The 25,321-nt window shown below is 38.9% G+C and overlaps 1 protein-coding gene across 4 annotated transcripts in view; it reads left to right on the top strand.

Annotated features, from left to right (window-relative positions):
• vps8 (VPS8 subunit of CORVET complex) overlaps positions 1–25,321 on the top strand; it is a 142,698-nt gene that overhangs the window by 65,664 nt on the left and 51,713 nt on the right. For 3 of the 4 annotated variants that reach the window (XM_041263333.1, XM_041263335.1, XM_041263332.1), the window contains 6 exons: positions 7,646–7,790; positions 8,222–8,311; positions 9,669–9,711; positions 10,231–10,337; positions 11,539–11,620; positions 13,438–13,520. In XM_041263333.1, the coding sequence (XP_041119267.1) occupies positions 7,646–7,790; positions 8,222–8,311; positions 9,669–9,711; positions 10,231–10,337; positions 11,539–11,620; positions 13,438–13,520 (550 nt within the window). Of the gene's footprint in view, positions 1–7,645; positions 7,791–8,221; positions 8,312–9,668; positions 9,712–10,230; positions 10,338–11,538; positions 11,621–13,437; positions 13,521–22,588; positions 22,654–25,321 lie in introns of all 4 variants that reach the window. The other variant, XM_041263336.1, reaches the window with a different exon arrangement.

Here is a 25,321-nt window from a genome sequence, read left to right as displayed (position 1 = left end):
CATAAGAACATACGAACATAAGAAAGTTTACAAACGAGAGGAGGCCATTCGGCCCATCTTGCTCGTTTGGCTGTTAGTAGCTTATTGATCCCAAAATCTCATCAAGCAGCTTCTTGAAGGATCCCAGGGTGTCAGCTTCAACAACATTACTGGGGAGTTGATTCCAGACCCTCACAATTCTCTGTGTAAAAAAGTGCCTCCTATTTTCTGTTCTGAATGCCCCTTTGTCTAATCTCCATTTGTGACCCCTAGTCCTTGTTTCTTTTTTCAGGCTGAAAAAGTCCCTTGGGTCGACACTGTCAATACCTTTTAGAATTTTGAATGCTTGAATTAGGTCGCCACGTAGTCTTCTTTGTTCAAGACTGAACAGGTTCAATTCTTTTAGCCTGTCTGCATATGACATGCCTTTTAAGCCCGGAATAATTCTGGTCGCTTTTCTTTGCACTCTTTCTAGAGCAGCAATATCTTTTTTATAGCGAGGTGACCAGAACTGCACACAATATTCAAGATGAGGTCTTACTAGTGCATTGTACAGTTTTAACATTACTTCCCTTGATTTAAATTCAACACTTTTCACAATGTATCCGAGCATCTTGTTAGCCTTTTTTATAGCTTCCCCACATTGTCTAGATGAAGACATTTCTGAGTCAACAAAAACTCCTAGGTCTTTTTCATAGATTCCTTCTCCAATTTCAGTATCTCCCATATGATATTTATAATGGACATTTTTATTTCCTGCGTGCAGTACCTTACACTTTTCTCTATTAAATGTCATTTGCCATGTGTCTGCCCAGTTCTGAATCTTGTCTAGATCATTTTGAATGACCTTTGCTGCTGCAACAGTGTTTGCCACTCCTCCTACTTTTGTGTTGTCTGCAAATTTAACAAGTTTGCTTACTATACCAGAATCTAAATCATTAATGTAGATTAGGAATAGCAGAGGACCTAATACTGATCCCTGTGGTACACCGCTGGTTACCACACTCCATTCTGAGGTTTTTCCTCTAATCAGTACTTTCTGTTTTCTACATGTTAACCACTCCCTAATCCATGTACATGTGTTTCCTTGAATCCCAACTGCATTCAGTTTGAGAATTAATCTTTTGTGCGGGACTTTGTCAAAAGCTTTCTGGAAATCTAAATAAACCATGTCATATGCTTTGCAGTTATCCATTATCGATGTTGCATCCTCAAAAAAATCAAGCAAGTTAGTTAGACACGATCTCCCTTTCCTAAAACCATGTTGACTGTCTCCCAGGACCCTGTTACCATATAGGTAATTTTCCATTTTGGATCTTATTATAGTTTCCATAAGTTTGCATATAATAGAAGTCAGGCTTACTGGTCTGTAGTTACCTGGTTCAGTTTTGTTTCCCTTTTTGTGGATCGGTATTACGTTTGCAATTTTCCAGTCTGTCGGTACCACCCCTGCGTCAAGAGACTGCTGCATGATCTTGGTTAGCAGTTTGTAAATTACTTCTTTCATTTCTTTGAGTACTACTGGGAGGATCTCATCCGGCCCAGGGGATTTGTTTATTTTAAGAGCTCCTAGTCCCTTTAACACTTCTGCCTCAGTTATGCTAAATTTATTTAAAACTGGATAGGAACTGGATGACATGTGGGGCATGTTGTCAGTATCTTCCTTTGTAAAAACTTGTGAAAAGTAATCATTTAATATATTTGCTATTTTTTTTTCTTCATCTACGATTTTGCCATTTGTATCTCTTAAACATTTAATCTCCTCTTTGAATGTTCGCTTGCTGTTGTAATATTGGAAAAACATTTTGGAATTGGTTTTAGCTCCCTTAGCAATGTTCATTTCTATTTCTCTCTTGGCCTTTCTAACTTCCTTTTTGACTTGCGTTTGCAGTTCTGTGTACTCTTTCTGTGTACTTTCTTTTTGGTCCTTTTTTAATGCTCTGTAAAGTGCCTTTTTTCGCTGAATATTTTTTTTAATTGATCTATTAAACCATTTTGGCAATTTAGTTTTACATTTAGATTTGTCTACTTTAGGGATATAATTGTTTTGCGCCTCTAGTACTACATTTTTGAAGAACAACCATCCTTCTTCTGTGGGTGTTTTCTCTATTTTACTCCAATCTACTTCTGTTAGTCTCTGTTTCATACCTTCATAGTTTGCTTTTCTAAAATTGTAAACCTTAGCTTTAGTCATTACTTTTGGGGTTTTAAAAAACACTTCAAATGAGACCATGTTGTGGTCTGAGTTTGCCAGTGGTTCTCTGACCTCTGTTTTAGTTACTCTATCTTCGTTATTTGAAAAGACTAAATCAAAGCATGCCTCCCCTCTAGTCGGTGCCTTGACAAATTGTGTTAGGAAGCAGTCATTTGTCATTTCCACCATTTCTATTTCATCCTTCGTGCTACCCACCGGGTTTTCCCATTTTATTTGGGGGAAGTTGAAATCCCCCATTAGTATGGCTTCTCCTTTGCTACACGCATTTCTAATGTCATTGTATAACAGATTATTTTGCTCACCGTCTGAATCTGGCGGTCTATAGCATGCTCCTATTATTATGCCCTTTGAATTTTTGTCCGTTATTCTGACCCATATTGATTTGGTTTTATTTTCTTTGTCCAAGTTTAACACCTGGGCTTCAAGACTGTTTCTTATGTATACCGCTACCCCTCCTCCTCTTCTGTCCTGCCTGTCTTTCCTATACAGTGTATACCCACAAATATTATATTCGTCCCCATCACTCTCAGACAACCAAGTTTCTGTAACACCTATCACATCATAGTTACTTGTTAGTGCAGTAGCTTCAAGTTCTAGAATTTTGTTTCTGATACTTCTAGCATTTAGATAAATGCATTTAATGGTTGTCTTACCTGAGTTGTTGTTCTTGTTTTGATGCGGTCTCCCTTCTGTTTTTTTGTTGATTTCTCCCCCCTTCCTTTCTAGTTTAAATGCTTCTGAACCTGCTCGAGGATCTTTTCTCCAAGAAGACTGGTTCCCTTGTGCAGTCCATCCCGTCTATACAGATAGTCCTCGTTGTAGAATGTGGTCCAATGATCAAGATAGGTGAAGCCTTCCCGTGTGCACCACATCTTCAGCCATGCGTTTTGATTAATTATTTCCAGCTGTCCATATGGTCCTTTGCAAGGTGCCGGTAGTATACCAGAAAATACCACAGTTTTGTTTTTCTCTTTTAATTTCCTTCCTAGCTCTCTGAATTTGTTTTGCAGGGATTTTGGTCTGTCTCTTCCAATGTTGTTTGTACCGATGTGGACAACTACTACCCGGTCCTCTCCTGTTCGTTTTAGGAGCCTGTCCATGTTCTCAGTGATGTGCTTGACCGAGGCTCCCGGAAGGCAGCACACTGTTGTAGTAAGGGGGTCCAAACTGCGAATTGAACTTGCTGTGTTTCTCAATATGGAGTCCCCAACAATCATGACCTCCCTTCTTTTTGCTGTCTGGTCACCACTCTCAATGGGGTCCTGGATGTTGTTCCTTTCATTCTCTTGTTGTTGGTTCTGCTCATCAAAATTCTGAAGTGACTCAAATTTGTTGGTTGTTTTGATTTCTGGTGGTTGTGTTTGACAAAGTTTATTTTTTTCCCTGCTTCTGCCTACCTGAACCCAGCTGTTCTGACCTTCTATCTCCTTGGTGGCTTTCAGTCTGTTAGGGGTGATGCAGACTTCCATGAATTGTGGGTGTGCCAGTTCCTCAAGATCCTGTTGCTGTCGCACTTCTTCCAGCTCCATTTCTAGCATACTTACTAGTTTATGCAAATCCTGGATCACGCGGCACTTTACGCACACTTGGTTTAGCTCCGCTGGGTTTTCTCGAATCTCCCACATCAAGCAGGTGTCACAGATTACTGGCTTGAAGACTATGTTGAGGGTTTGTTTAACTGCGTTGTTCTGCTGTGCTGTTGGCTCCTCCCCTCACCCGTGTCTCAGAACGGCGCTGAATTTGAATCAGCTGCTCCAAGTTTCAGCTTGTTTGTTATCAGAAAAACACACTCGGCTGTTTGACTTTGAGCTGCTGCTGTGTTTCCCCAATGTCCTCTGTTTTCTGATTAAAGCAATTCAAGATGCAATTTCTCCTTACTGCTTCTAAACTGCTGTGTACTTTTCCACGCCTGTACTTCTTGCTGTCGCAAGAAAAAAAAGCCTCTGATTTTTATTTTATTTTTTTACTTAAATCGGTAGCAATGTTTTGAAAATGCACTATTGGAGTAACAGCTAAATTTAATCCTAACTGTGTCTCCTGTTGGCTGTTGAGATGGTCGTTTCAGGTTTAATAATACTGTATATCATTTTATCGAATGCTAAGGCTGCAAAAAGCTTTTCCAATTGGAACAAGTCACGCTTGACGGAGCTCGGGAAATGATTTCTCTTAGTTGTGCATTTGAACCTTTATCTGCTGGAAACCAGAAGGGGTTGGAGGATCCCTTGAGGAACGAGCTGGTCTGAAGCTGTGAAATTCAGAAAGATCTTGACAGCACGTTACAGAGCAGCAGCGGTCTTTGAGAATTTTTTTTTTGAGAGTTCAGATAGACCAAGCAACACAGGCTGTTTTCTTAGCAGTCATTTCCTTTATGGGGATTCCAGATAACTAAACAAAGTAGTGATTTTCTTTTTTTTTAAACTGTGTAGTTAATGAAGTCAATTTTAGAGGGGGTATGTATATATATATATATATGTTTGACTTCCCTTTTTGATGATGTTTGCAGTGATTATTATTGGAGTTATTCAAATATTGTGTTCAATTAAATTTTTGATGCACTTTTTTTAAAGATGCTTTTAACTGAGAGATTCTCTTTCACCACAGGGAGATATCTAACCCAGGCTCAATCGTTGTATGCTTAGGTTTTTTCATCCAGTTTACTTTTGTGTTGCTGTCGATGCACAGAACCTGTACGCAGTAAGTGTTCACTAGATGGCGCTGGCTCTGGCAGCTGTACAGGCACATTGCTGCTCTAACCTGCATCCCATGTACATGATGGTTGTGGTGAAAGAGTTTGCCAACTAGACATGGAGAGCTGCTACTGAATACAGGTCAGTGTACCAGAAGCAGAATATGTCAAAGATATTGAGTGGATCGTAATGTGCACATACATTATCATGTATTTATGCCGTACTTGGTTGAGTACCTGTTCTTTTGGCAAGAACAAGTTTAAGAATTGTGAGGAAGGTTAATAACAATCCGAGATTGACTGCCAAAGATAGTCAAAGTGAATTGACTGCAAGTGTGACTGTGGTTTCCATTTCAAGATCAATATACCAGCACGTGGGGGCGATCTTTAAATCTCTACAAGCTATTGGCTGTAGGAAGCCTGGAGGTCCTGATGGCCTAGACCCGTTTTTATTAAAAACAGCTGCTGTAGTTACTGCAGAACCTATTACTTACATTTATAACCTTTCAATTGAGTCTGATGAACTACCTAAAGTCTGGAAATCGTCTTATGTTACTGCTCTGGTAAAAGCTGGAAATCCATCTGACTTGAATAATTACAGACCAATTTCCAATTTGTCAGTTTTGTCAAAAATTTGGGAATCCTTGGTCAGTAATCAATTGAAATGTTATTTGGATGCAAATACAATTTTAAGCAATATACAGTCTGATTTTAGGTCAAGTCACAGTACTTTGATTGCAGCATTGAACAATTTATGCAGCAAAGTGGCTGTGATAAGAAATCAGCATGTATGTCTCTGTTTATTGATCTCTCCAAGGCTTTTGATACAGTTGATCATGCATTACTCAACAAAAGATTATTGAGCGCTGGCATTGGATTGCAAGTGTCTGGATGGTTTCAAAACTATCTTACTAATAGACAACAGATTGTTAAACATTCAAATCTGATGCCAAATCCTGTTTTGTTAAATAAGAGAGTTCCTCAGGGATCAGTTCTTGGTTATTGTTTATTCTATATAATAATAATATCAGTGACAACATTAAATACTGTAAGTACCATCTCTATGCAGGTGATATCATTTTATATTCATGTAATCCCTCTCCTTCTTTGGCAGTCAAATTTGCAATCTGATTTTGACTCCATTCAACGAGCCTTAATTAATGTAAAGCTTCTTTCTTTTAAACTGTAGTAAGACAAAAGTTATGGTATTCTCTGCTATAAGGACAAATGCTACTGTTGATTTAACTTTTAGTTACGTTAGATAACAAAGCCATTGAGTTAGTTGACAACTATAAGTATCTGGGTATTTGGCTGGAAAGTAATCTCGATCTCAAGGCCCATATTGACCATCTTGCAAAAAAATTGAAATTCATGATAGGTTTTCTGTATAGACTCAAATCTTGTTTTACTGTAGTTACAAAAAAAGGCTAATTGCTTGTATATTTTTACCACAGATTGATTATGTTGACACAGACTATTGGTTTACATCGCCCTTAGCATTAAGCAAATTAAGCAAATATAATGCAGCTTGAGATCGATTACTAATTCAAGCTACAGTGCTCATCATTGTGTGTTATAAGGTTTGGTTGGCTGGACCTCTTTTGAATCACTGGTATATTTTTTACACAAGGCTATTCTATGTAAGATACCACCATATATAAACAAACACTTTACAGTTGCTTGTAGTAACTACAGTCTTGGATCACACTCATTTTTGTATTTGCTGCTAAAAGATCATTTGCTTATTTTGGTCTTGGAATTAACTTGCAGTCCCAAATAACGTTAGTACAATTCAAGAGTAAGCTGCATGATTATCTAATTGAAGTTTGTGCTTGTTTTAAGTGGTTGATTACACCTGTATTGATTGTCACTAACTGGTTGTTTGTTTATTATATTGAGTATGACTTGTCTGTGTTTTAAAAGTATTTGATTTCTGTATTTGTATTTTTGTATTGTAATATGTTTGATTGTACTGCTGCTACCTTTCTTGGCTAGGTCTTACTTACAAAAGAGTTTTCAATCTCATTGTGATTTTCTAGTAAAATAAAGGTTTAATAATAATAATATGTGTGTGTAGATAGATATAGATATGAGAGCAGAGAATTCCAACATAACAAACGTTTCTATATCTAAGGACAATCTGGATCCAACAGGGTACTCATCAATCACTAGAAATACGTAGTAGTTGAAAACTGTTTACTCACTATGTTAACTGCAATGTCTTCAGATAGCATGGTAGAAATAGCCAGGTAGACTGATGTTGTTCTTCTAAGTTTGAAAGCATGTACTATATGTGCTATGCGGCCATTACAAAATCAGTCCAGTGTTGCAGCAACTCAGAATTCTAAATACACACAAAAACATATCCTCAGATGTTTGACAGCCGAACAGAAAAGTATACAGTATGACAGAAAGCATTGTGGTTGTGCACAGCAACCTTTTTTTTTTCTTCTTCTTTGAAATCTGAATTATAACAATCTGATCTTTGTAAAAAAAAAAAAAAAAAAAAAAAAAAAGTATTGTTTTAAAGCAGATTTCTGATGATGTACAGAAACGTATTATCTTGTGCTATGCAACGGGTTGTACATTGACAGGAACCATGCTACCTGGGGTAGGTAGGGTCCAAATAATACATATTTTTGCAGTTGAAAATGCACATACTGTAAAATACTGTGTGGTAAGATGGAAGAATATACAGGAATATCTGAAACTTGTGTAGAAAGCAACCTGGTTTTAATCCCAACACAGCTCTCTGTCTTCCACAGGGAAGGCTCCCAAAACCAAAGACTGCTGCAGTTGAACCCTGACCTCTATGAGCTGTACATTGAGCTGCTGTGTCGCTTCAGCCCTGCACAAGTCACTGAGTTTTTACAAACCTCGGATCACTACCGAATGGAGGAAGCAGTTCAGGTGAACTGATTGACGAGACCTTTCCCGGGTGTAATGATTGCAATCGGATTCAAAAGGAACTTCATAATACAGGCTATTCTAGTGATGTTCTAAAGTTTAACCTTGGATTTTTATTGTGTTTTGATTGTATGTATTGTATGAGTAATGACGTTGTGCATACCCCTGGTAACTGAAATGCATGATAACCTTTTCCTGTGCATACACTGCACTCCATATTTGTAGCCCGTTTTGTCCCTCCACTTACTATATATCATTAGTTTTAAGAAGAAAATTGCCGACTCTTCAAAAATGCTATATGATTGGCTGGAATATTAGTTTTTCACTCTTAATAGGCTTTTCTACCAAGACTAGTATCACAATGAATCTTGTTTTTGCTCACAAGCTAGGGGATGCACTGACATAATTGTATTTTTCATTTTTTGTTTTTATAGATTACTCGGAAACACAACTTAAATGAGCCCTTGGCATACTTGCTAGAAAAGAAAGGGGATGTGCATGGAGCTTTCCTGGTCCTGCTTAAGGTATGCATGTACTAATCAAAGTGTTTTCAGGGTGTACTGGTGAGAATACAGGGTTCAGTTCTGGTCATCACACTGTGGCTCTGGAGAGAGTCTAATCAAGAGCAACCAGACTAAAGAAATGAGCTGTGAAGATGGGTTGAAAAGAACTGAATCTATTTAGGGGAAACAAAGTGGGACTTGATTTGAAGTCTTATAAAACTTAACAGTAGCTGACAGAGTTAACCAATACTAGGGGTAGGAAACACTACTTCACACAGAGAGAAGTGGGATGAACTGGGTCTCCTAGTGATGTTGTCGTTGGTGAATAATTGGGATCCTTTAAGATCCGACTTGAGAGAGTTCTGAGGTCAAGCAGCTTGGAAACAGATGAGCATTGATGGGCTTCCTCTCATTCAAATGTTCTTGTGTTCAGGGTGTATTCTAAATGTGTCTCTGACCCTGACCTCCTGTGTGCATAACACCGTCCAAGCTGGGAAACAACACCAAAAACTATTTCAAGAGCACTTCTGTTTCTTCTTAGAAGTGTAATTCCAAATACAAGCCAACCGTGTTTTGTGTGTATTGTTTTTGTCCTCCCTCAGGAGGACAGTGGCTAGGTCCTTTTTCCGATTAGAAATTGTCAATTGAGCACAGCGGGACAAGGCAGTGACTGTGAAGCAATGTGGAGAGACTCCGACTGAATCGGCTTGTTCATCCTGCACATTTCCATCTAATTGGAGCAGGCCTTTCGCTGCTCTCTTCTGCTGATTATCACACCTTAATTCCGACTTGTACTATCCCTGTGGGTTTCCAGCAGCAATAATGGAAACATGCCTTCCCACTGTTAGTACAACCACAGGGTCCGGTGAGCAGGCTGAGCAAATCTGTCTTCAAGTTAAACCTCTTTCCTACAGTATATAAAATAAATGCCATTAAAAAGTTACTGAACAGTCTGTAGAGATTATAACACAACACGTTGCTTTCACTAGCTTTCTGCTTTTTGTATGTATTCCTGCAATGTCTTTTTCAACAAAATTGCGATTTTGTTTTTTGATATTTGTATTAACATATCCCTGGTCGTAAATCGTTTTTGACCAGTTGTTTTCATTTCACATCGGTTATGCATCAGGTCTTATCAAAATGTCTTCTGAATTCACAACATCGGCTGCTGCAATTCAACGTGTTCAATTAGAAACATTTCATTGGTTCCTGACTCCTCTCACAAATCATTTTGATTGGTTACTTGAAACGACACTGCACACCCTTTAACTTTCTAAAGTTTAGAATGACATTTTAGTTAAAGCCTTCAAAAGGCTCCCTTTTCACAGGAGAGAATGAATTCCTAGCGTTCAAAGTGAATGTTCTTTTGCTTTTTCAGACTTTGAAGCACAATCTGTCGTCACTCACTGATGGCAATGAAGGTATGTATGAGGTTTTAATTTAACATTTTTTTTTATTTCAACATGACATGTTTGAAAGGCTTATTTATTTTATTTTTTTTTGTTAAATTCTGCTTGAAATTGTATGGTTTGTAACAATAATAACATTGGAAAACATTGAATTATTTTTTTGAATGCATCTAATAATGTAGTACAGCCTGTTTTCACAGTCCCTTGAAATAACCCCATAAACCAACAAACACATGAACAATTACCATCTATAAAGCAACATATTCAATAAACAGTCATGTATTGTTTTAATACATTTTGAGGCAGCCTAGAATATGCTTCCACAGCCACAGATTGAAGACAAGTTCACGCAGGCTGGAAATTCAAAAAAAAATAAATTAACTGAGCCAATAAAACATTTTTCATACACATTTTTGGTGCAACTTTGTTTTTGTTGATGAAAGCAATGCATTGCAAGTACCGTCATTATTTTATATATTTATATTTTTGTGCATATTGAGTGGTAAACCAATTCTCTTTCTCTCTTGAAAGTTGTCGGTAATGAATTTGACCTCATGCGACGTGTTGAGATTGCTTTGGAGGACACCGTTGCTCTGTGCCAGCGCAGCTCTAACAGCCTGAACCAGCAGCAGAGAGAGGTGAGTAGAAAAACAAAGAGTAGACGCACACCCAAGCAGTGGGTGCCAGACAACGGAGCCAAGCTCAAACCAACAAAGAAAAAGGAAAGCTGCACACTCAAACACACTCCTAAAAGGTTTTAAAATGTACTAACATTTCAGCTGCAAAGCCTTCATCAGGGTATAGAGAACCACTAATAGTGTTTGTTTTTTTCTATAGACAAAGTAGCAGATGTTAACAATCAACAAACAAAGAAGTCACAATCAGTCTACATAATTGATAGTTGTATAAGACAAAATAGATTAAAACATGTTATTAATTAAAGACATTCAGCAGTGGGGTGGCATGGGACAATTCTGCAAGCTAATTATTTGAAAATTCAGCTAAGAAAGTGTTTGTTTATAAGTACACTTCCATATTAAAATTAGCCAGAAACTTAGGTGAAGGTAGGAATTAGTATTCTGAATTGTTCCTAAACTTGGGACAGATTCACAATTAATTCATATTAGAACCATAACTAATTATTTTGTAAGTAGCTTCATTTTACTTATTTTTTATTAATTCTTTTACCTTTTTTTTGAGTTTTGCAGTCATTCTGAGTTGTTCTTGTTGGGAGATGTCTTTAATCTAGAGTTGTACCAAATGTCATGTTTTAACATTAAAATACATGTATCATGTTTCTTTCACGTTTCTTTAAAAACGTCACATTTGAGACCCATGTGGCAACAATTACTTTAAGGCACTTTGACAATGAGTTAAGCGCTATAGAGACTGTAAGTAGAAAGGTCACCTTGTCACGTGATCTGAATTGAATGGAATGAGGCAAGCTGTTTCTGGCAATTGGGATTCTCCAAACAAGCTCAAGTCAAGTTCTAAGCCAAGTAAAAACAGATCTAGAGAAAAATGTTTGGAACTCTGTAACAGAACTCGGAACCCCTCAGAAAGGATTCCAAACACCATCAGATAGTAGCAGAAATGTGAAATATCTAATAAACTGATATCTGATAAAAGCATACAGTCCAAAGAAGACTGAATAAATCCCTGTGGGGCCTTGAAATGGTATGTCGTGATGCTGCATGCTGTAATGTTAATTAAAATCTGTGGAAATTGATGAGACAATTATGTGGGAAAGCTGCAGCGTGATCTCGAGGATGTTAAATCAGCACAGTGCTTCTTAGCACACATGTCTTTTGATTTATGTATCCCCTTGTTTCCTCACAGGCTCTCTGGTTCCCATTATTGGAGGCGATGATGTCGCCACAGAAGCTACTGAAGGGCATGGCATGTCACCACACCTCGGAATGTAAGCAGCTGTAATAGAAGTCAATGCGTTTTGTGTAGGCTGTCTTTTATTATATCACTGGGGCAATCTTGGCTGAGTGCTTATAATAAGAGGCACTTCTAATAAGAGATGACATATTAACCTATTTTAAGTAACATATTCAAACACATACTTTTGTTCAATGCACATGCTGACCTTTGTATACAACAGGATAAGTGATTTGGACAAATCCATCATTGGAATTGCTTGATTTCTTACAAGTGTGTAATGTTAAATGACGTTTGTGGATTCTAAAGAAATACAAGGAAAGAATACCGTATTACTCCAATTTGGCGCCGCCCTCGTATTAAAGACGCCCTCGTATTGACACCGCAGTCATGTATCAGCTTTATAATAGAGGCCGCCCTCGAATAAACGCCGCTATCAATAAAGAAACATTAAGGTATTATTTTCTCCCCCTACTAAAAAAAACACACACAGTAAACAAATTAATGCGCAAAACTGACTGTGTACATGTAACGCCTCCAAAGAGATGGGAGCTTCAATCTAGCACATACACATAGTAAGCACATTTTATTTTATGGTACAGTTCTGAAAGAAAATCCAAGATTAACTATGTGCAGAACAGCAGTCCTTCTGAAGTTACAGGTGGTTTTGTTGTTTTGTTTTCAGTTTAATTGTAATTCCTGTACTCAATCCTGTACAAATAAAAACAGTGTGCTTACTATCTATGAGAAGATTTAGTTTCAGTTTCTCTTGCAGAGAAATTACAAACAAGCAAGTTGCATTAAGAAAAAAAAAAACGAGTAGGATATATTGTAGTTTTTTATAGAACTGATCAAGCTGATATTCTGAGGTAGGTTTTGATGCAGAAAAACATCTACGTCACACTCTTGGACTTAACTGCCACACCAGCATTGTCCCGCCCCTTAACAACCAATACACACTCCTGATTCGCTGGTACACTCTACACTCCCACCTAATAGGCTGTCATTAACTATCAGTAAATGTACTACATTCAAACCCCAAAAACACACAAGAGTATAGTGCTGCTGATCAGAGCCTCTCACGTCGCCACTTTTAAAATGCCTTAAATCATGTAATAAAATATTGTAAAGCACAGTATTATTAATAAAGGCCACCCTCGTATAATCACCTCTCTCGTTTAAGGGCCACAGTCATTTTGATCAACTTAAAATAAACGCTGCAGCGCCAAATTGAAGTAATACGGTATATAAGCTTTACATTTAATATTGAACTTTATGTAAAGTGGTTGTTGTTAACAAAATGCTTTCATAAATCTTACCGATCGGTCACTTTATTTACTGTATACTGCAGGTCTAAAATGTATATTTCTGAAAGTATTATATTGCAAACGTACATGCATTTTAAAACATGACACCTGGTTCTAGTCAGGTTGCTGGCTTTGTCCTCCAGGAAATACATTACACTTGCACTTCCCGGGTCATTTCACCTCAGCAGCGTCTTCTGGGTCAAGCATCTTACTGGCTGTAAAGCATGTCGATCATTAGGGGAAGCAGCTGGTTGGTTACTAACAGGAACAGAGGTCCTGCAGGGGTGGAGTCAGGTCAGCACTGAGGCGCAGAAGCTTGTAGAGCTATGGGGGGAAGCTGTGGAGGTGCCTGACTAGCCAGTCCCTTGCCCTTCATACTGAAAGCTCTGAGGTTCATTAGCATTGAACATCTTGAGAGAAAAGAGAGACACTGAAATAGAAGGGTCGTGGTGCATGTTTTAAAATGACAGCTTGCACTACCCTTGTGGTTTCAACTTGATGTAATGACAGAGTTCTTTTTTTTTTTTGTTTGTTTTCCCTGTAGCTCTGAAGCAGATGACAATGCAGGTTCTAAACAGTATGACGGGATTCATTGCATTGCCTTCAATTATACAACGCATCCTACAGGTCAGTGTTGAGTTTTCCAGTGGTTTTTTTTGGAACATTTTGCTGTTTTATTCTTCTTGCACCTTGTTTTTCTGAACCGGGAGCTACAGTATATGAAAGGTCCAGCAGTGTTTTGAAGATACAGCATTTGTTAAAGAACTCGAACACAGTCAAGTAGTAACATTTTGTTTAGATTTGTCTTCTGTATGTTAGTGGAACCCTCTACTGATTATTTAAAAGACGTGCAGTACCTACCAGATGGGAAGCAGTTTATATAAGTCCCACCGAGCAGCAAGCAAAATGCTTTATGAATTATTTAAGCGATCATACCTATAGGCTCTGAAGGCAGCTATGCGTCCAAAGCCATGACAAGAGTGTTAACGAAAGTCAAGGTCATCTACAGTAGTATACACTAGGTCTTTCATCGATTAGGGCACCATCATTATTATTATTCTGAGCCTATAGTAATAATGCAGCTTATAGATCAGCAGCAGCAAATCAGGTGCTGACCTACCCCCATATGCACAACAGGAAAGAATGGAGCTGACAGTGAAGACTGACTATATAAGTGCTGTTTGAGCCAGTATAACTAATGAGTCTCTGTTTTCCAACATTGACATCAAGGGAAAGTTCAGGCGTTCCTTATTGATTTTCTGTTGAGTTCGCTACGTGGTTCATGGGGACAGTAGCATATCATGAAAATTTTGGTGGACTCTACAACAGGGAAATCTTTTTCAGGAAGAGGGTTCTGGTAAAGTTCTGCAGATCATGAAACAATTAAATGGAGCTGTCCGTTAGCCAGTTCCGAGCAAACAGGCTCCCTGGAGGGCTGTGGATTGAGCTGTCAGAGCTGCACTCTCAACACAGTGTCTGACCCTGCTAACTACTTCCACCCAGTCCTGTCTCGTCTTCTCACAGACACACCGCTGTGACATAGCCTCAGCTCAGTTCCTTGAATAGCCCTCGGCTTGACATGCTTTCCAGACTAAGAATTCACGCTTCTAGCCCATTGCTCAGTCCTGAGTTAAGCGCTATAGAGAGACTGTAAGTAGAAAGGTCACCTTGTCACGTGATCTGAATTGAATGGAATGAGGCAAGCTGTTTCTGGCAATTGGGATTCTCCAAACAAGCTCAAGTCAAGTTCTAAGCCAAGTAAAAACAGATCTAGAGAAAAATGTTTGGAACTCTGTAACAGAACTCGGAACCCCTCAGAAAGGATTCCAACCACCATCAGATAGTAGCAGAAATGTGAAAAATCTATGAACACATTTTTAAATGACTACTATTGCTACTGTGTCTGTTACTGTGTCTTTGTTGGATAGATGTAGTAAAGTCTAATATTCGTGAAACTGTCCTATTTGTTTCATTAATGGCCAAGAAACATTTAATACATACCAAAACATAATTTATACTGTTATGGTTATGTTTAATATGTGGAAGCGTAAACTTTAAACATAGCAAAGAACGCTGTTTTAAAATGTATTTTCGCCTCAGTCGCTTATAACAACTTAAGTCTCTTGTCATGTTTTGGTTTTTTAGGTTAGTCATGGGAAAGATAGCTGTAATGATTCTCTCATATCTTAAATTGAGTTTAAGACACTGGAGACTATATTTTAATCCTAGAAATGCCTTTCGGGCATGCATTGAAAACAGAGAAAAAAATGCAATTTCAGATATGTTGGTGTGGAAGGGGTGTGGGTAATTCACTGACTAGGAGACAGACAGGTGTACTTGAAAACACCACACAGGTGCCCAGTTTTATTTTCAAACAGTTCTTGGTTTTTCCGGCAGAGGGCACTGTTGACCGTGGGCTGCCTATCAACGATGATAGACAGCACCACAGAAATACCACAGCTGATACGTGAACAGCAAATGCACTCGCAGGTGCTCAAAGAAATAATAATGAAAGCAGAAGGCGAAAAGAACAAGGAAAAATAAAACAGTAATAAAACTACAAATAAAAGGTGCTGCACTCGGCAGCGCTATCCCGGTCGCCGTTACCCGCACGACCCGGATCACCGTCCTATTCTATCGGCTGTCTAGCCTGCTCTTTCACAGTACGCCGGGGTCTGCCCAAGGATTCCCCGCTCTCTCTCTCTGTCTCGCTGTGAATCTTTATTTTTCTCCCGGCTGATTCCTGGTCCCGAATCAAAGCTTCCGCACTCTTAGCGCGTCTAAGTGGGCAGACCTGAGGAAACAACAGAGCGTTATTTTATAGGACCAACAATCACCCAAGACCCGCCTCTCAGCCATTCAGAGAGGGGGAAAGTCCACACACCCACTTTCCCACCTCCCCGTGTCACTGCCATGACTCACAGGTGGTTGTTGGGCGACTGCCGCCCTCTTCCTGCAGCCCGTGAACACGCCAGCAGAGTCAGCACAGATCTCACCCTGTTACAGTTGGATTGTCTTATATTCATTTCAGTTAACCACCCTTTCTCTCAATAGCAGATATGCCTAGGTGTCAGAATTGGAAGGCTCACATTGAGTAGGTGGAACTGGCAGTGTTGAAAGGCCACAGTGCTGCATGCTTTAGAATGAGGAAAGCAGTTCAGTGCTGACAATTAGGATGCTCAAAGCAAGAACAAAGTCAGGTAAATGCAGGTGTAGAGAACACTCTGGCCGGTAGGGGTCACTGTAGTGTGGTGAGGTGGCACCAGCCCTGACGATTTTGTCTCACTGAGCCACGGGCGCGATCATGCCATTGCGATGCTCCCTGTGGAATTTCCAGTGAAGAACAGCATCTTGTCACAGACAGGACGCAAACCTGCACTCCACTGACTATATGATTCACGCCGCACTCCACGCGGCCGTGCCTTTACCAGGTGAGCCACCTGGGGAACCCCTTGTTACTGTGTATATTGTATCTGTCAGTGTTTAAATGACCCCCCCCCCCTCCCCCTACATCTCAAGTAACAAGGAAGGAATGAAAAATAAATGTTAGACTGGACTAAAATAGGTTCGGGATAGGACCCTAATTGGCTTGCCTTAGCAGCAACTTTGAAAATGAAAAACAAGAGTGTGATCTGGTTGAAAAAGAACCAGTAAAGAACTTTAATTTATGATTTGCTGGTTTTTCAAAAACAGGCATCCAGTCCCTTTCCAGATCAAAAATGATAATAATGAACATGTCAGTGTTCTTTGATTATCCTGCAGGCTGCAGGTCAGTTTTATTGTTATTGTGCAGTAGCAATCTCTCTCTCTCTCTCTCTCTCTCTCTCTCTCTCTCTCTCACACACACAGCAAGTGAAAGCCTAATTAAATGCTGAATAATGTCATTGTAACACTGTCCTAATCTGATTATCTGAAAAACTGACTTCCAGAAACCTTGAGTCTCAGTAATCAATCAATCTTTATTTTATATAGCGCCTTTATAGTGGACCACCATCACAAAGCGCTTTACAAGATGATGATATTTTCTATACAGTATAACATGTATTCACTGATAAATGCGTGGGTTCCAGACCTGGATTAATCCCTTTAGGCCTGTGTTCTTGGTCTGCTTGCAAAGATGACTCACTTGTACAGCTGATACCACTACAAGACATCATGCATACATTCTCTAAGTGCTGAAGAATGTCTAAACCAATTCTGTTCACAATTGAATATGCGCTTCTCTAGACATCTGTAAACATGCAAGTGTGACATACGTTCTGATACACAAAACAATTAAATGGAGCTGTCAGTTAGTCAGTTCCGAGCTAACTGGCTCCCAGGAGGGCTATGGATTGAGCTGTCAGAGCTACACTCCCAACCTGGCACTCTCAACACAGTGTCTGACCCTGCTAACTGCTTCCATCCAGTCCTGTCTCATCTTCTTACAGGCACACTGTTGTGACATAGCCTCAGGTCCTTGAATAGCCCTCAGCTTGGCATGCTGCTCCAGACTAAGAATTCACGCTTCTAACCCATTGCTCAGTCTTCTGCGTCCTCTGAACACAGTAATAAACATAGTAGTAATAGTAGTCATTTAAAAATGTGTCTTTGTTGGATAGATGTAGTAGAGTCTAATATTTGTGAAACTGTCCTATTCAGTTGTTTGTTTCATTAATGGCCGAGAAACATTTAATACATACCAAAACATAATTTATACTGTACTTAGGGTTATGTTTAATATGTAATAACTTAATAACTTGAAAAGAAATTCAAATGTTCAAGTTTCATTGTAGTTGCATACAGTGCCACCACTGGCAAATAGCTTACTTGTGTTTACTTTTTTTCTTTGAATGCCGGCATAGCAGATAGTGGCACCCAGTGGATGAATCCAGTATTTACTGTCAGACACTTGATCACTGTGTGTTGCACTTAAAACATGCAACAGGAAATGGATGGATTCAAGTATAAATGATGATAGATTGACAGTGGCCGTCATAATGAGATTTCTACTTGTCCCTCTAATGGTGAAGGGGGCTGGCAACATTTGAAATTGGAAATGTAATCTACAGGTTTATTCTTTGATTGAAAACAATTACATTTGTTTGACAAAACTAAGTTATATAGTACGTACTTGTAATTTCATTGCTTGTTTTTTTTTAGAATAAACACGGTAAACATGTTCATATGTGTAGTTGCTTGTATTTTGAGTATAACTGTAATTATAATTCTAATTACTGCAGCACAGTTGTAATTGAACACAATGCCATTGTAATCCTGCTGTAGTGATTGTAATTACAGTATAATCCAAAATTATTCATTCCACTGAAAAAGAATATTATAAACACATTCACATTGAATCCACTTTTGCTAAATGGCTGCTTCTTGCAAAAAAAAAAAAAAAAAAAAAAAAAAAACTATTTTGATTCTGAAACTAATTCAAGACTTGTGCTTTATAATGTAGAATTTGTTTGTTTTTTTTAAGGGGGGGTGGGTGGTCAACTTGGTCAATAAAAGCAACATTACATAAACCAAAGGGGACTCAATCCTGTAAATAATGTAATTATAGTCTCTCTTCACACTTAGTTTAATCATAATTGTGTTAATCCCAAGCCCTGAGGAAAAAAAGTCCTTCCAGAGGCTTTAAGACCTTACTGAACAAATTAAGACTTCAGATTTCATTAAGTGTGTCCCCTGCAGGTTCACTTAATCAAGAGGTTGACACTGAGAAATAAATCTTCCACTTCTTGATAAAAATAAATAAATGCACTTCAATAGGGAGAAGAGTCACGCTGTGGGAAGCCAGGAACAACAGCAGAGATTTCATGTGACGAGTCTACAAGGTGTTACAGCGTCCTAGAAAAAAAGGAAGCACTTTTCTTTTAGACTTGGCACTTATACCCGCTACTCTCTGTCATTTCCAATGTAGTGCATTAGACGAGTTACATTTTTTCCCTTATTTTTGTTCCTGCTCTCAGATTTCTTTTCCCATTAAAACAAGATTGCAAGACTCTGACCAGTGTTCAGTAGCAGGTGCTGATCTGCTCATTCATGCCTTGGTCAGCCCCGGAAACTATAATGCTCTGCTTGCAGGGCTATCCTCTTTGAATGTACTTCAGCTTGTTCGTAATGCCATAGCAAGGGGTTTAATTTGATCTAAACTCCTTCGGCATTTGAAAACGGTCATAGTCTTTCCATTGGCTGCCAGTAACTTTTAGAATATTTTTTTTGGCACAGAACTGCTCACTCCTTATGTGCCTGCTCATACTTTTGAGATCTCAGGATGTCTGGTTCCTTGTATCCCCCCCCTGGTTCTCGATGAAGTCGAGTGGCGTCAGGGCATTCAGATTTTGTTAAAATGTGTTGTTGTACTGTATTATATTGTAATAAACTGTAATGTATATGGGGGGGCGGGGGGTCCTAAACTTTCTTCCAGGATGCTGTTTATACTGTTATTACAGAATAGACATCAGTAGTATTTGCATATCTAAAATATCAGTCATGTCAGGACCAGCCCACTTAGACAAAAGAGAGTGCTGAAGACGGTAGGTCTCGTTTTGTGTGGTTTTTTTTGTTTTTTGTTTTTTTTTTAACCTGTACTCTTTCGTGACCGCTGTGAGATAAGATTACTTGCACAAACATTATTTTTCAGAGCCTCGCACAAACAAGTTTTAATAGCAGGTAAACAAGTCTGTTTTCCATGCAGTTGGCACATGAGTCATCAAGTTACTCTAAAATGCCACTATTGCAGAATAAAATGCCACTCTTTCCTTTTCCCATGCCAGCTTCAGAAATAGAACCACTTTCTGCATTAGGAACGGAGCACACGCTGAGCTGTGAACTGCCCAATCTCCTTTTATTCTGTATAATTTATTTAACAGCACAGTGTGAGTCTGTCAGTGTGTGTGTGTGTGCGAGTGCCTGTATACCTTGCTTTTCAATAATTCATGATAAAATGAAATTCAGTTACATAAATGCCAGCCATGTGGCCCAGAATCACTGCAGCAAATGAGCTTAACCTTGAGAAACCCCCACCGCTGCACAATGTGTTAAGTGTCAGTTTTTGTCTTTTTAATTAGCTGCCTTATAAAAAATGTATCTGTTTCTGTGCCTAAAGTGGAAGTAATATTTTACGAGATTTGTGATGTGCTTCCCTTGATACCTGGGAATAGTGTTAACAAAGCCTGAAGCACCCACTCCTCGCTAGTGTAGTGTTTCTGAACAATTAAAGGGGAAACATAACTTTGCTTCATCAGTGACCTCCAAAGCTGAAATGCCTTTCAATGCCCTGCATTTCCACTGGGGTAAGCCTCATTTCTAAGAATGTGTTATAGTTGCTCAGCTAAAGTTTCCTGAGCCCTCATGCTGCAGTGAGGCATGTGTTGCTCCTTTTAATGCATACTGTATCCCCACACTTCACAGAACCCTCTGTGTTTGTTTTATTCATGCAGTTTCTGATGTTTTCCTGTCAATTGGAGTGTTGCTGAGAAAGTATTGCCCTGTGTACTGAACTGACTGCCTGTGTAGCACAATACAGTTCCAGCAGATACTGCTGTTCAGTTGTTAGAAATGATGTTAATGAATGAATGGGAAATTATGTTTTGTTTTCTTTTAGTTCGTGTTTTCCTTTTTAAATGGATCTTTTAATGTTCAACAACCAGGAACTGTGAAACAATCTCAGTTCTGTATTGGTGGAGTTCTTGTGCTCTGCTTTTCAGAGCAAGTAGTTTCAGATGTCATTTTAATTTCTCTTTGATCTTTTCCTTAATATTTCATGGTGTTTCCCATGAAAGTTTTGGGTTTTGTTGCTTCTATTTTGAGTTATTACTTTTTTTTTTCTCTAAATTTGCCTTTACCTGCCTTCTGGCTTGCCCTAAGAGTTCTGGGACTAACTGCCTTCCTCATTCCCTTCATGTCACGTGACAATGGAACTGGTCAGTCTGTCAGCCCCATTCCAGCTTGATTAAGAGGAAAATCAATATACCTCAATATTATAGCAACCCACAAAAATTGCAATTGCCATAAATAGTAGGGGGAAATATAAACAATTCATTAAACTGATGTTTGAAGTTACTTACTCCTTGGGCTTACTGTGGTACATTTGCATGGTTATTTATGTTCTGCACTACCTCTTCTTGCTGTTCCTGTTGGCAGATGCCATCTTGTTTGGTCTCTTTGCTGAACTTTGCAGCTGTTCAAATCGCCGCCATCTTTGTATCCCTCCCTGTTTGTGTTTACAGTGATGTTCTCTCTACTGTAATTGACATGGTAAATGCTACCTGAAAGCTGCTGCTGTTTCCATGATCACTGTTTTGCACTGCATGCGCAAGACTGTAGAATAATCTGCATCAATATTGTGGTGTAGCCATTCTATAGCTGGTTTTGTTTTTCATTTCTTCATGCACTGCACATTCCTTCAGGAAGGACTTACAAATTGGATGACAATTGATTTCAGGTAGTGTTCCCAAGCCATTTAGAACTTGAGTTCTCTGCATTTTCCGTAATCATTATCCCATTGTCGGGAAATGCTAAAGCAGATGCATCTTTCAGGATTATGTTCAGATTGCCTATTTATAGTGTGCTAAATACAGCAGGCAAAGACTAGCATTAAAGCTGCAGTACCCAACGATTGTCAGAGCATACACTCAAATAAAAATCCTTGCTGTCTTTTTTAATAGACTTTAATTGTTAAAACTAGAAATCAAGGAAGAGCAAGCGATTATATTGCGACCAGTGATAATATTGTTAATGTAAATGTTTTCTATGACATGCTTCTTTCTGCACATCCTCAAACTGCTCATTTGAGCCCCACATAGTGAAAGGGAAGATGTTTTTTGTTAGCAACAACCGCTTTATAACATGGTTTGCACCTCCTTCAATAAATAAATAAATAAATAAATAAATAAATAAACAAACAAACAAACTTACCAGGCAATGTGTTATGGATTTGAAAAGTGAGAAAACAGAAGTGAGAACTTAAAAGTTGCAGAGATGCCCACAAGAGACAGTGCCAGGCTGTGAAAAGCAGTGGTGTGTGTGTGTGTGTGTGTGTGTGTGTGTGTGTGTGTGTGTGTGTGTGTGTGTGTGTGTGTGTGTGTGTGTGTGTGTGCGCGCGCACAGAGAAAAAGACAGGGAAATAATCACACCCCAGAGCACTGCAGGCTGAGATTCTGTCAACAGGGACTTGTTCTGATTGGACATGAGCAGCAGGCTCGAAGAATATCTGCAGAGCCTCATGTTTTGATGAGCAATTGATATGAAGGTTATGTAAATTGGGTAGCAGGGATATTTAATTTTACAAGTGGGAGCAGTGCCGTGTTTAACAGATACTTTTACAATGTTGAGAATAGTTCTGTTCACTGACGTATTCTTCCTGTTTATTCTCTGTGTTTCTGTTTCAGTCGTCACTTCCTGGTGACACTTGAAAACTGAGGCTAATCCCCAGTGGCCTAAATAAAGCTCTCAGAATGGTGCCTAAACTCTCATTACATGAGGTACACCATTCATCGTATGAATGTACACATGATTCTGAGAGCTCTATGGAGGCCACAGGCAATGCTTTGGTTTTTGCCTATGTACGATACTGACTGAGCGCCAGGTCTGTGACACTGCAGAAAAAAAAGTTCGTCTTTGCCTGGGGGGGGGGGGGGGGGGGCATTTTTTATGCACATAGGCACAAACATGTATATTCACGTCTTGATTCATTTTCCCCCTAGTTAACTTTGACACTCACGAATGTAAGGAAAGATGGACCCCTTCTGAAACTGAACCCCAATCACAGGTACAGGATTCCTTGGCCTAATCTATGATCTCTTTAAACCTCGCTGGATCACCCACCCCAGTCACGATTCAGTTGGCATTCCACAAAAGTCAGACAGTGGGGAGTAGCTGGATTTGACATGGCACCACGCAAGCCTGATTGCTTTTCTATTCTGTCTGATGGTTGTGTGTTTTGAGAGATATTGGATTGTCCAAGCTGCAGCACTCTGGCTGCCATTCATTTGTGTGACCGGCTGGAAAATTGCTTGTTAGCGGACTGCTGCGAGCGCAACACGGCACAGGAACTGCAGGGTGATTGACTAATCCAGTGGTTCTCAACAGGGGGGTGCGCATGAAACCTTGCAGGGGCGTGTGGTGAACGTTTGAATAATAACGTACTTGTAATAATAATAAAATAATAATAATAATAATAATATTGATAATCAAATACAAAAATAATAATTTTGAAAACTTGAAATGTGAATATTACAAATTTGCAATTATTATTATTATTATTATTATTATTATTATTATTATTATTATTATTATTATTATTATTATTATTATTTTTTTATGTATTTTTTATCAGCGAACCAATCGGGCGAGTTTGTGCTTATATCAGTGAACATTAATGCCACCACGTTATGTACTGTTCAATACACAAAATGGATCAGACCAATTGTGCATCGTCATCTTCTGAAAAAAAAAAAAAAAAAAGAGGAAATATGAAGAAAGTTACTTAGAATTTGGCTTTACCTTTGCTGAAACTGCAGAAGAACCACGTCCTCAATGTGCCATCTGTGGTGATGTAGTGGCTAATGACAGCTTGAAGCCTTACAAATTAACACACCATTTGGAGACGAGACATTCTGCACTGAGTGGTAAGCCACTCGCCTTTTTCAAAAGAAAACTATGCATTAAATCAGCAAAAATGGGCTGTAAGCAAGCATTCTACAGTGTTTGACAACTCGTACAACCGGCGAAGAAATATTTGCAGTGTTGGATAATTTCATTCGAGAACAAGGTATGTAGTGGGTTCAGTGCATTGGGATTTGCAGTGATGGAGCTCGAGCCATGACCGGAAAGCTGAGTGGTTTAGTCACTCAAGTTCAGCAAGTAGCCCCCCTGGCTAAATGGAGACACTGCATGATACACAGAGAGCCTTGGTCACGAAGAAAATGCCTGAACCAATGGAGTCTGTAATGCAGCAAGCAGTTGATAATCAACTTTATTAAAGCATGGCCACGTCACGCTCTCCTATTTTCGGTTCTGTGCCAGGAAATGGGATCTGATAACCAGCACCTACTATTTCACACCAAAGTAAGATGGCTGTCAAGAGGGAGAGTACGTCTTCGCCTTTTTGAGCTATGCAAGGTGGTTAAAACCTTCTTAATTGATGCCCTGTCTGATCTTGTAAACTATCTTCATGATTGCTCTTGGTTGGCTCTGCTTGCTTACTTGGTTGATATTTTTTACCGTCTGAACGAATTGAACAGGTCAATGCAAGACAAGGTTGCAAATATCCTGCTCTTTGCTGACAAAGTAACAGCTTTTGTATCCCGTTCTAAAAAATAAACAAATACATGTACAGGGCTCCTCGCCCTGTTTCAGAGGCTATAGATGTAGTGCTCTGCCTAGTGCATTCCAGAGCCAAAGGAGACTAGAGTCTCTGCAGGACAACCGCGGATTGATTTAAGATTTTCTGTACTGTACCTAGAGAGAAAATTGGCTGAGTGGTTTTACTACACTAGCTGAATGGAAGATATAATGTCTTACCAGATGATTAACAAACAGCAACTGAGGTAGAGATAACATATGGTTTGGGGCAGGGTACTGTAGGCAGCATTACATAATTGAGCAGTTATCATAGTTTTTTTTATATGGTACTTTTTAAAAGACACTAGGATAGAGGTGCCCTAATTTAAAATGAAATCCTAGGGTTTGGACCTGCAGGTGTTGTTCTTTGTGATCCTATGGTTTATAACCCTTATATGTGTACCCTTTCAGTGCTTGACTGATGCAGAACAGGAACTGCTGAAGTGGATGGTTTGGTTGGGCTGTCGGGATAACCACTTGTCATACCCGAGTGGTGCTGGGTGACACAGTTGTGTGTTTATTACACAGTTTGTCTTGAATGATTGCACTTGGTTATTTAATTGCAGTTTTATAAAAAAAAAAAAATTCCACCATACTGTACACAATAAGGTTGTAATACTGGGCTTTGCTCTCATGGTTTATCGTGCTACCAGAACCCTCAATAGTGTTATTGCCTTATTTTTACTGATTTGATGTTTTGTTACAATGCATGGCAACATAAAAGAAAAGTGTATCTTTTAGTAATTTATTTTTGAAAGCAGAACTGATGATTTCATACTACAGTTATGAGATCAAACAAAACTTGGAGTGTGAAATTGTTAGGCAATTCATTGTAATAATAATAAAAGCTCTAGTATATTCCTGTTTAGCTGTGTAGAACGGGCATGCCTGTGTAGCCTGTGTGATACACAAACCCTTTTAAATTTCTATGAGGATTTGTCAGTCCCAGTACTGTTGTTCAAGTACCATAAACTGATGGATTCACTTCTTTGCAAAGGTCCAACATATTGTACATGTGTAAAACAAAGAGAAAATATGGAATACAACTCTTTCATCATTTCCCTTTTAATAAGAAATAACAAATTAAGGCTTTG

The sequence above is a fragment of the Polyodon spathula genome, chromosome 11 (genome assembly GCF_017654505.1).
Source record: "Polyodon spathula isolate WHYD16114869_AA chromosome 11, ASM1765450v1, whole genome shotgun sequence".
In the NCBI taxonomy this organism is placed as follows: Eukaryota; Metazoa; Chordata; class Actinopteri; order Acipenseriformes; family Polyodontidae; genus Polyodon; species Polyodon spathula.
The sequence above is the reverse complement of the archived record's forward strand: the minus strand, read 5'-3'. Positions and strand labels throughout refer to the sequence as shown.